Source organism: Leuresthes tenuis, unplaced genomic scaffold (genome assembly GCF_036924035.1).
Source record: "Leuresthes tenuis unplaced genomic scaffold, fLeuTen1.0.hap1 SCAF_12, whole genome shotgun sequence".
NCBI lineage: Eukaryota > Metazoa > Chordata > Actinopteri > Atheriniformes > Atherinopsidae > Leuresthes > Leuresthes tenuis.
In genome coordinates, this window is record NW_027325366.1 from 23,425,555 (window position 1) to 23,436,720 (window position 11,166).

At 42.6% G+C, this 11,166-nt stretch overlaps 2 protein-coding genes across 7 annotated transcripts in view; one reads left to right on the forward strand and one right to left on the reverse strand.

Annotated features, from left to right (window-relative positions):
* The window catches only part of dip2a (disco-interacting protein 2 homolog A), a 65,034-nt gene extending 54,522 nt beyond the window's left edge, over positions 1 to 10,512 (forward strand). For 2 of the 6 annotated variants that reach the window (XM_072397181.1, XM_072397185.1), the window contains 21 exons: positions 61 to 197; positions 492 to 572; positions 897 to 1,024; positions 1,160 to 1,274; positions 1,443 to 1,644; positions 1,756 to 1,865; positions 2,201 to 2,281; positions 3,328 to 3,445; positions 3,596 to 3,717; positions 3,888 to 3,999; positions 4,124 to 4,233; positions 4,351 to 4,481; positions 4,592 to 4,760; positions 4,876 to 5,046; positions 5,701 to 5,730; positions 6,984 to 7,045; positions 7,214 to 7,271; positions 7,411 to 7,485; positions 7,866 to 8,040; positions 8,187 to 8,310; positions 8,531 to 10,512. In XM_072397181.1, the coding sequence (XP_072253282.1) occupies positions 61 to 197; positions 492 to 572; positions 897 to 1,024; positions 1,160 to 1,274; positions 1,443 to 1,644; positions 1,756 to 1,865; positions 2,201 to 2,281; positions 3,328 to 3,445; positions 3,596 to 3,717; positions 3,888 to 3,999; positions 4,124 to 4,233; positions 4,351 to 4,481; positions 4,592 to 4,760; positions 4,876 to 5,046; positions 5,701 to 5,730; positions 6,984 to 7,045; positions 7,214 to 7,271; positions 7,411 to 7,485; positions 7,866 to 8,040; positions 8,187 to 8,310; positions 8,531 to 8,783 (2,564 nt within the window). In that variant the 3' untranslated portion in view covers positions 8,784 to 10,512. The remainder of the gene's footprint in view (positions 1 to 60; positions 198 to 491; positions 573 to 896; positions 1,025 to 1,159; positions 1,275 to 1,442; positions 1,645 to 1,755; positions 1,866 to 2,200; positions 2,282 to 3,327; positions 3,446 to 3,595; positions 3,718 to 3,887; positions 4,000 to 4,123; positions 4,234 to 4,350; positions 4,482 to 4,591; positions 4,761 to 4,875; positions 5,047 to 5,700; positions 5,731 to 6,983; positions 7,046 to 7,213; positions 7,272 to 7,410; positions 7,486 to 7,865; positions 8,041 to 8,186; positions 8,311 to 8,530) is intronic. The other 4 variants (XM_072397183.1, XM_072397186.1, XM_072397182.1 and 1 more) reach the window with 3 other exon arrangements.
* The window catches only part of snx4 (sorting nexin 4), a 289,781-nt gene that overhangs the window by 59,799 nt on the left and 218,816 nt on the right, over positions 1 to 11,166 (reverse strand). The window lies entirely within an intron of this gene.

Sequence of the window (11,166 nt, forward strand, 5' to 3'; positions counted from 1 at the left end):
ATTAATCCAAGTGTGTGTAAACTCTGTGCCCATCTACCCGCTTTCATTTTGCTTCTCCAGCTCTGGTATGTGTTGTGCGAGTGGAGGGGACACCTTATCTCTGTCAAACAGATGAGGTTGGAGAAATATGTGTGAGCTCAGGTAGCACTGGTTTAGCATACTACGGCCTCCCGGGCATGACCAAGAACATTTTTGAGGTAAGTGTGTTAATTTCTGTAAGGGTTCAGGTCCGAGTGTCTGTTTGCTCCTTTGAATGATATATTGAAGGAAGGTGTTTTGTTTTTTTTAAAAAACATGTAAGCACAAGAATTAAGTAGCAATTTCTCATAGCACGGATGAGTTGTAAGTAATTGTTAACAGTTCTATCCATCTTCTAAAAGGGATGTTCCATGCCTATATGATGATTAGTTCATATTCTAAGGGGAGGTAATGGCTTTTTGTATGTTTCTTCCTTGAATTTGAAGTTTTAGTTCTGTTGTGTGTTGTTACAGACTATCCCAGTAACAGCATCTGGAGTTCCCATCAGTGACAGACCTTTCACCAGAACTTCACTGCTGGGCTTTGTGGGACCAGTAAGTTCCACCTAATTTATCTTTTTTTAACATCTCTGTACCTTTGTGTAATTCTTACTTCTAATTCTCAAACATATAGATTATTGTTAATTGACCTTAAAATGAATAAAAAAAGAAAAGGAAACCAGTGATGGCATCCCTTGAACAACCAGATCTAAGAGCTGGTTTCTTTTTACTTGAATAAAATAGCTTCAGGAGGAGTCGGTCATAATTTGAAAACTCACAGAAAAGCTTTTGTGGTTTTCACTTAACAAATAGCATGACCTCCTGTGCTAACTGAACTACCATCCCATCTAACTCTATATACAATGTGTTTCCTTCCAGGACAGTCTTGTGTTTGTTGTTGGGAAGATGGATGGCCTAATGGTGGTCAGTGGGCGGAGGCATAATGCTGATGATGTGGTTGCTACGGCGCTGGCAGTGGAGCCCATGAAGTTTGTGTATAGGGGAAGGTAAAGGAAGCAAGAGCTCGAAACATCAAACTATACTTCTTATATTAATCGTTCTATTAATGGTGCGTTTGGCACTGTTTACTGTCTCTGATGACAGTGGAACTGTTGTAATAGTGTTGTTTTTTTGTTCTTCAGGATAGCAGTGTTTTCTGTGTCTGTGCTGCATGATGAGAGAATCGTTGTGGTGGCAGAGCAGAGGCCAGACGCCTCAGAGGAGGACAGCTTCCAGTGGATGAGCCGTGTCCTTCAGGTACAGACTGCGATGTCTATTTGATGACACGACTAAACCTTTGCATGCTCTGTATTCAAGAACAGTTTAGCATTTACACAACCACTCAACTACTACACAGCAAACTACCACAGGAAAAAACAGGATAAACAAAGAAGAATTAATTAATTTGAAAACCTGTGTTTCCAGGCCATAGACAGCATCCACCAGGTTGGGGTGTACTGCCTGGCTCTTGTGCCTGCTAATACCCTTCCTAAGGCTCCACTCGGTGGCATACACATATCTGAGACCAAACAGCGCTTCCTGGAGGGCGCCTTGCACCCCTGCAACGTCCTCATGTGCCCTCACACGTGTGTCACCAACCTTCCCAAGCCCAGACAAAAGCAACCAGGTAGACATCCTTTATTTTTGTTTTTTTGTTGCTGTGATTGTCTAATGGTAAAATGGATGTTGGAGCCGACTTCATTTACATGTATGCTGATGGTTTGATTGTGCTGGACAGAAGTGGGTCCTGCTTCTATGATAGTGGGAAACTTGGTGGCAGGCAAGAGGATAGCACAAGCCTCTGGGAGAGACGTGGGGCAGCTCGAGGACAATGACCAGGCACGTAAGGTAGATTGTCATCCTCATTTCACCCATGATGCACTTCAAAACATACCGTGTATGGATCCATCCCAGAGGAGGTGAAATCTAACATGTACAGTACAAAGCTTATAGAGAGGACATGAGTCTCAGCTTGTGTAATTCAGATTTCTCTTCCATAATAATTTACATCCCTTCCATTCACTTCATATGCACTGCACCCCCATTGTGTCTTTTTCCTGAAAGAAATCCACCTTGTGCTATCATCAGTTAATTCTCTATTTGTGTAAGTCATTTTCCATGCGACTGTTCTATTGCTGTTAGTCATCTGTAGTTTAATCTCTGTATCTGCATTTCCCATGTAGTTCCTCTACATACAGGATGTGTTACAGTGGAGAGCTCAGGCCACTCCAGACCATCCTCTGTTCCTCGTTCTCAACGCCAAGGTAAAAGATCATGCACTGCGGGTGGAGCTCTTATGACTTTGACTCTTTAAAACTATAGATTGTAATGACAAATCACAATCTAGGAAACATTAGTTTGGAAACTAGTTATGAATACATTAAATAATTACAGTGATGCAGAAATACCACAACTAGGACTTTCTGAAAAAAGAAGAATGACATGTTTTTGATTTTATGAAAAATATTCATGTGAAATTTGACAGCAAAAGCTGTCAGCTGGGACAGGGCTACCACTTTGTGTTGCCTCGTGCTTGGGACTTGATTACTGCAACAGCGTATATATTAGTCTGCCTAAAAGATCAATCAGATCGACAGCTGCTGCTGGAGTCCTCACTAAGACCAGAAAAGTGGATACTATCACTCCCGTCCTGAGGTCTCTACACTGGCTTCCTTTCCATCAAAGAATTGACTTTAAAATACTCCCGTTGGTCTGTAAAGCTTGACATCTCAGCTATTCTGATACATTTTGAACCTTCAGGTCCTCAGATTTGCCCTCTGTCCCCAGAGTTAAACTAAAGAAGAGAAGCCGCTTTCACTTTCTATGCACCGCACATTTGAAACAAACTCTCCGATAACTGCAGGTCTCCATCAGCTCTTGCTTCATTTAAACCAGACCTAAAGACTCCTGTTTACCACTCCATTTGATTAACAGATTTAATCGAATTGAGGCTACACTTTATACTTCTGTTTTACTTTTGCAAATTTAGTTTTTAACGTAAAGCACTTTGAATCACCTTGCTGTTGAATTGTGAATATCCAGCTTTTTAAAATATTATTACAGAACCTTTCCAGTATTTTGTCGCCTTTGTCTTAACTTTTTGACGAGCTGACATAAGATGACCATACTTCTTCCAAAATACAACAAGGTTTTGTTTTGATTTATTTGTTTCACACAGCTTTTTATAAAAGCTGCGTGATACAGCGGGTGATATTAAAGTTGGTCCTGTTGATACATCTTTTGAATGGTGAAAGAAATAAAGACGGTGTCCTAGATAAATGTACTCTGTGTTTCTATGATTCCTCTCCAGGGCACAGTGGCCAGCACGGCTTCCTGTTTGCAGCTGCACAAGAGGGCAGAGCGGGTGGCATCCGCACTGATGGGACGCCTGAACACTGGAGACCACGTAGCACTCGTCTACCCACCAGGTAAAGAGATCTCCAGCCACTGGTTTATTTTAGTTCAGTTCATTTGGACACAGTCTCGCAGCTAATCCTTCACCGTCCTGTCTTCATTTGTAAGTCTACTGTTGACTTCCAGTCATTTCATCTGCTAAAAAGTGTAACATTTGCATGCAGGGGTGGACCTGATTGCCACTTTCTACGGCTGTCTGTATGCCGGCTGTGTGCCTGTCACTGTCAGACCCCCACACCCACAAAACCTGGCCACCACCCTGCCCACAGTCAAAATGATCGTGGAGGTAACGCAGAATCCATTTGTTAACAAACTTCAAAAATGCTCTTTGACTCCATCTCAGTACAGTTTTTACAGTCACTGTGCTTGTTCCGTGACCTGAGCTTTTCTATGTAACCAGCAGTTTGATGTCACATGCACTGTGTGTAGTGATACTGTATTATGTGTGTGTTAAAGGTCAGTAAATCAGTGTATATCCTGACAACCCAAGCAATAATGAAGCTGCTGAAATCCAAAGAGGCTGCTGCTGCTGTTGACGTCAAAAGCTGGCCCACAGTGCTGGACACGGGTACGTTTTGACATTCGCACTATTCTCATGTTGGCAGTTTAAGGTTCATTTCTAAGTAGACGGACGCATTTTGCATGCAGTGAAACCTTTCTTCATGATTCTCTTTTTTTTTTTTTTTCTGCAGATGACCTCCCCAGGAAGAAAATCTCTCAGATGTACAAGCCCCCAACCCCCGAGATGTTAGCTTACCTGGACTTCAGTGTGTCCACAACAGGCATCCTAGCAGGGGTCAAAGTAAGTTGAAGGAGACGCAGTGCAGCTGTCACTTTGAGAAGTCCTCAACCCCTCTATATCCTGCATATGACCTTTATACATCTCTTAAGTCTCTTTGTTGCCATGTCTCTCTTTTAGATGTCTCATGCTGCCACCAGTGCCTTGTGTCGCTCCATTAAACTGCAGTGTGAGCTCTACCCATCCCGGCAGATAGCCATCTGCCTGGACCCCTACTGCGGCCTGGGCTTTGCTCTCTGGTGCCTGTGCAGGTAAACTAGCTGCTCAGCACAAATGACTGACAGTAAGTCTTTTTTTGTTTGTTTGTATTCCCATTCAGTTTCTCTATTTGCCTTTTTTTTTCTTTTTCTTTTTTCTTTAGTGTATATTCAGGTCATCAGTCAATCCTGGTTCCTCCTCTGGAGTTGGAGACTAATGCATCTCTGTGGCTCGCTGCGGTGAGCCAGTACAAAGTGCGCGTCACCTTCTGCTCGTATTCAGTCATGGAGATGTGCACCAAGGGCCTGGGTTCACAGACAGAAGCACTCCGGGTCAGTTTGTCAGTGTGTAACGAGATTGTTTGTTGAAAAAATGAGAATGTTACCATCATTTTTGTCAGGTGAGCTTAGAGTATAATGATATTAATAATAATTTTTCTTTATCCAGTTGCGAAATGTGAACCTGTCGTGTGTGCGCACATGCATGGTGGTAGCAGAGGAAAGGCCTCGCATATCCCTCACTCAGTCCTTCTCAAAGATCTTCAAAGACTTGGGCCTTTCGCCACGGGCAGTCAGCACCACCTTCGGCTGCAGGGTGAACGTGGCAATATGTTTGCAGGTAAGCCACCGGAAAAGTTATGAACCATTTGATTGTGTGATAGTTCGAGTGGCTCACAGCACAGATAAAAAGGTACAAAGGAAGGTGATGCGATTCCTGATGGGTGCAGCACTTCATCCACCGTTCCTCTTACCACGATGCTCCCATCACTCTGGAATAGTATGAAGTTGATATGAGCTCTTTCATTTGGTTTCAGTGGAGTTCACCATCATCTTTGCAGGTTCTTGTTCTAACAAAGGTTCTTAATCCAGTTTTAGCTGTTTCAGAAGACAGAGAGTTTGAGTCCTGTGGAACAGAGTAACATCAAGACCACAGGATGTCTCTTCTGACACGGTTGTAAAAGGAATGAGAAACTACTCTTTGCATTCGTTTGGATGAGGTCATTTGTTGCCGGCAGAAACATGTTAAACACTGCAGTACCTTTCCAATATTTAGTAAATCCAGGCGGGAACTTTATTGTATGCCAGGTAGTGTAATTCTAGATGTTCTGACTTAGGCTTTTGTCAGTTACTTTAAATGATTTTCTTTTTCTTTCATTCGGATTTCTTTCCCTTCTTTTATTTTTGTGCAAATTTGCTTGTGTGTTTGTGTCCCAAGTATATGAATACATATATATATATCTCATTATTTATCTGTCCCACCCTCTGCTGTCAGCCCAACAGGTTAGGGAAGCTGGCTGAGCAGGTACAGTGGGATAAGACTGGCTGCTTGCTCTGCCGCTGTGTGTGTGTGTGTGTGCGTGTATATCAGTTTGTGTGTATGTTTTTGTTGTTTGTCTTGCATGATGTTGAATCGCGCCGTGCTTCAGTTCACTTTGTTGTTTTGTTTCCTCCATTGTTCTCATTTTTCTTTGACAAGTTTCGGCTTCACTTTCATTTTAAGTGATTCTTCCTTGTATCGGTTGGCTGTCGGCTCAGCTTTTAGAGGATTTACTGCGTGTGGTGCAACGCTACATTTTACAACCACCTGGCAGCGTAAATTCTGCAGTGATGCAGTTAATTTAACTCGATTTGATTTTATGGAGAGTATATGTCAAAGCCTGTTATCTTTATTGTACAATGTGCCTCAAGCTTTACATGGAATAATGTGTTTCCTCTTTGTTACTTTTAAACAGTGACAGGATTTTTGAGTAATTTACTGCAGTTAGGGTTCTTCTACACTGATCACTGTTCACTGATTTAACCTTCTATTGTAGGAAATGATGAATATGGTTGAAAATTGTAAAAATATCCGACGGCTGGCTTTGTTTCTTTTAAGTTTTTTTTTTTTTTCTGTTGTTAATTTGGCACAGACTTGATGTTTTTCAAATCCGCTCTGTTGCTGAAACCTGTGCTTGGCTTGATGGACTGGCGTCCTGCGGCTCATTGAACTCAATCAGGCCCCTCTGTGTTTCGCTGTGGCCTCTCAGACCTCAATAATGCAGCTGCTAGCTTGTGCTCTGTCAATACACTGGCTACACTGGCAAAGGAGCTGTATAAAACATCATCTGCTGTGACTAGGTCTACCACCGTAAGGATGACAAATCCCACCGCAGACGGAATCGATATCTGTTTGTAAAATGGTTCAGCTAGAATTCAGCTGCATGACAGATATTTATTCAATACTAATGATACTTTTTTATTTATTTTAAAAAACAAAAAGGGGGAGAAAACAGAGGGTGTAACGACTGATTTATGATTTTCTGTAGATGGTCCCGTTTTTCTTAAACTTGGCAACATCGAAGCAGGTGATGGAGGAAGTGTTTGTTTTCATGGTTGAGTCCTAACTATCGTAGCCTGGCTGGTTTGCTTCTGGCTGCCTCGTGCTTTGTCAGCAGCTGTTTCATAAACGGCTTCCACCTCTCCTCCACCCAGGCAGCATACAGCGGTCGTATCAGGAATATCACCGGTAACAGTAAGCACTCACAACCAGTTCTGCTTGTTTTGTTTTTTTTACAGGGCACAGCTGGACCAGACCCCACCACTGTTTATGTTGACATGAGAGCTTTACGACACGATAGGTGGGGGGAAGCACTGCATCAGCAGTCAAAATGCACTCTTAAGTTCTTTTTGCTATTTGTTTTTATCTTAAAATGAACTTCTAAAATGTCTTCACATTATTTCATCATCCTTTTCTTTTTTACTTGTGTGAAATTGCTCAGTTTTTTTTTGTTTTTTTTGCTTTACAGAGTCCGTCTTGTTGAGAGAGGGTCACCTCACAGTCTGCCACTGATGGAGTCTGGGAAGGTAAAAATATGCTCCAAAACTTCTGTGCAAAATGAACGGGTGGCTTTATAATTTATAATGCCAAAGTGATGCGATTCTCTGGAACTGTCATCATTGTGTTGTTGTTGTTCATTTAAAACATGCCCGTCTGCTTGTGTAGATCCTTCCCGGAGTAAAAGTGATCATTGCCAACACAGAAACAAAAGGACCCTTGGGAGACTCTCATCTAGGAGAGGTACATCACAACGTCATCACAAGGCCTTGTTTAAAGCCTTCACGTACTGCACATAAGGGGGTTACACTTGGAGGACTTGGAGGAAGCTCTTGTCCCGTGATAGACGGCAACAGTGCCGTTTTCTGAGTAAAGTGTTCTTCCATTGAAATGTGGACAGACTGTGGATGTGAATTGTCTCGAGTCTGTCAGTGTCTTTAGAACAGAAAGAATATGTGTTAAAGTGCAACAATGTCGTTAGCGGATGGTTTTTTTTGGGGTTTTTTTTTTCTTGAAAGAGTTCAGACAAACCTATAGCTCTCTCCGTGTAATAAATGAAACCCAAAGTGACGGTGGCGGCCATTAGTCTAACAGTCACCGTCCTCCATTTATCTGTGTTTTAGATCTGGGTGAGCAGTCCTCACAATGCCACAGGCTACTACACCGTTTATGGGGAGGAGGCGCTGCATGCTGACCATTTCAACACCAAGCTCAGTTTCGGGGACACTCAGACCGTTTGGGCAAGAACGGGTTACCTGGGCTTCCTGAGGCGCACTGAGCTGACTGATGCCAGTGGAGGTTAGAGTGGCCAGTGCTTCACTGATTTTACTTTATTTCAATTAAGTATTTTCTGCCTCTTTGTTTCCTTTCCACCACCTATTCTTTAAAGTTGCTCTCGTTCCCTTATCGGTGACAAACTGACTGAGCTTGTGTGCATGTCTCAGAGCGCCACGACGCCCTGTATGTGGTGGGGTCTCTCGATGAGACTCTGGAGCTGAGAGGAATGAGGTATCACCCCATCGACATTGAAACCTCCGTCATCCGTTCTCACAAGAGCATAGCTGAATGGTGAGAAACCCGAACCACCTGTTTGAAATATTCAAAATAAACTCATGTTTATTCATTGTATATCAGAATAGAAATATTAGTTCTGCCTTTGAAGTCCTCTTAATGTGCTATTTTTCTTTCATTCTCATAATTTTCTTTATGTTCACTTCCTCCTCTCTTTGTCATCCTCTCCTTTTTCCCCTCCCTCCATGCATCTCGCATGCCGTCCTCCTCCCCCCAGTGCGGTGTTCACTTGGACCAACCTCCTTGTGGTGGTGGTGGAGCTGGAGGGATCAGAGCAGGAGGCCCTGGACCTGGTGGCCCTGGTTACCAACGTTGTCCTGGAGGAGCACTACCTCATCGTGGGGGTGGTGGTGGTGGTGGACCCTGGCGTCATCCCCATTAACTCCAGAGGGGAGAAGCAACGCATGCACCTCAGAGACGGCTTTCTGGCTGACCAGCTGGACCCCATATATGTGGCTTACAACATGTGAGGGCTCAGCAGCACCGTGCGTCTTATCACACTGCAGGGGACGGCAAAACAAGAGCGTCCGAGGGCCAGCGTCAGTGTGGTTTCTGTTGAAAGAAAGTGAGCCGCTCTCTTTGTTTCCAGCACGCAGAGAAATATGAAACTGCCATGGATGCAAAACTCAGCAGGTATAGGACGGACGCAAACCTCACGTCTGTTTCTTTCACGATTCTTGCCTCAGCAAACAATGTTTTTAAAGGGCATTCTTGTTTTACTGGTGGGGGTTTTGGATTTATGACGCAATTCCCGACTCGTTAAACATCTGCGCGCGGCGCAGTGAGAGGTTTATGGTATGAAACTGCAGTGTGCCAATAACATAATTTATTTTGTGAACCTCGAAAAGGATGAATGTTAAGTGTGCCCTGGCGCCATAGAACAGAACTGATGCCAGTGCGCAAAACCCCGATTGAAGCAAATATGTGTCATGTTCTCAGAGCCTCCTGTGTTGCCATCAGGTCTTATGCTTTTCCTAGAAAAAACATCTGCGCAGGTCCTCACGTTACAGCCATGCTCTGTAAGTTCAGGCCCGATCATGCTGATGCAGCGACAAAGAAGCGCGCCTCGGTGGTATTCCAGGACCGCACGTTATTTTTTGCGCATTCTCGAGGTTGTGATTTTAGTTTGTAGTGTCGGTAGCCTCCAGATAACGATGTGGTGACTTAATTTCATACTTTTCTTTTCTGAGATGTGTAACATAGATAATGTTTTAAGTCGACATGCAATATGTGTGATGTGGACGATGTTGCTTTGAATGACTGCATACAGCAAGTGCCAATCAGATGAGAATGATGGCGAGGAATATGATTGTTAGCAGCGAACTAAAGGATAGAAATGAAGCCTTAAGTGTTTTTAAGACGCCTGTCTCTGTCCCAGCTGGGGTTTGTCGGCTGTCGGATGGGGTGAAAATATGCAGATGGAGGTTAGGTTTGATGAATCCTGCACCCAAAGTGTTTCATCTTTTATGTTATGACAAATTTACTTGATCCTAACATCAGCCATCACAAACACTCACTCCTTGATCATTTTTTATGTCTGAATGTGTGTTTTATAGCAAAAGGCTGAAAGAATTTGTAGGTTTGGGAATGGTTGTACAGAATGCTGTAGCCTAATTTCTGGTGCCATGAGGTTGAATGAGCTGAATAACGATGTGCTGCACAAGTTCAAAATGAGGCGAGTGTCTAATATGTTCATTACATCTTAACCTCCCACCTTGTTACATTGACTCTGTAAAGATTTTCCTCTCTGTATGTTTCGTCTTTTTTTTTCTGTGAACACATCCCTTCAAAGACAGGCTCCTGCCTGCTGTAAGTATGTACAGATTTTTGTGTAAATTATTAATAGATGAGGCGACACCACGAAGTCTAACTTAAAGACTAAATCTGGTTATATATGTGACCTTCTCCCTCACATACAGGAATGATTTGCAGTGTATTCTATGTGGGAAGACCCATGAAAAGCCTTGTAAACATTTTAAAGTGTGAACAAACCGTGGGAACAGGCCACTTCCAGGACGGGACGAAGCACACTCCAGCACAAAGAGAAAGACGGTTATGCTACGACAGCTGAGATGTGACATCCTCCACAGCAGACTTTTGTTGTTAACGTACAGAATGATGCATTTGTCTGATATATGGTTAGTCGTCATTATTTTCATAACATGATTTCGTAATGAATAAAATACTTTTAACTTGAAATGTCTGTCTTCACTCACAACTGAACCCCCACGTGCCGCTCAGTACTGCCCGACAAGGTGTTCGAGTCCAGAAATAAATGCACGACTACCCGAAGGCCAGAACTTTGGATCCACAGGGCCCATTATTTGTGATTGTGTTCACTTGATGGTAGAGTTAAATATGGAATCGTTTTTGAAACTTTATTATTGAGTTTGTAGTTGACATAACTACATACCTCAGCTAACTTTTTCAAGTAATGTCAGCTGCAGGAATTCTGAGACCGGAAGTAAACATAAAAATGCACATAAACTACTACCGTATAAATTTAATCATATGGTATTTTGAGGACTCAATGGTTCGTGGTTGATAAACTAATATATCACGGATAATTATGATATAAATAGTGCATTGCAAAAGGGGTCTTTGTTTGCAAAGATTAAATAATGATAGCAATTATATCACAGGACCAGTTGTCATTTTCTTTATTACGATTTAGTCATTTATAATGAAATATTTAACTGACCTCCATTAATTCCTACCAGTTGACAACCAGTTAACAAGCCGCTGACTGGTTTGAAAAACTTAACGCATCACGTTTTTAAAAGAAATTGGAGACGTTTGATTTTCTTACTTAAATTTAAAAAACTTAATGCAAAGTTTCAGTTCCACCAAATC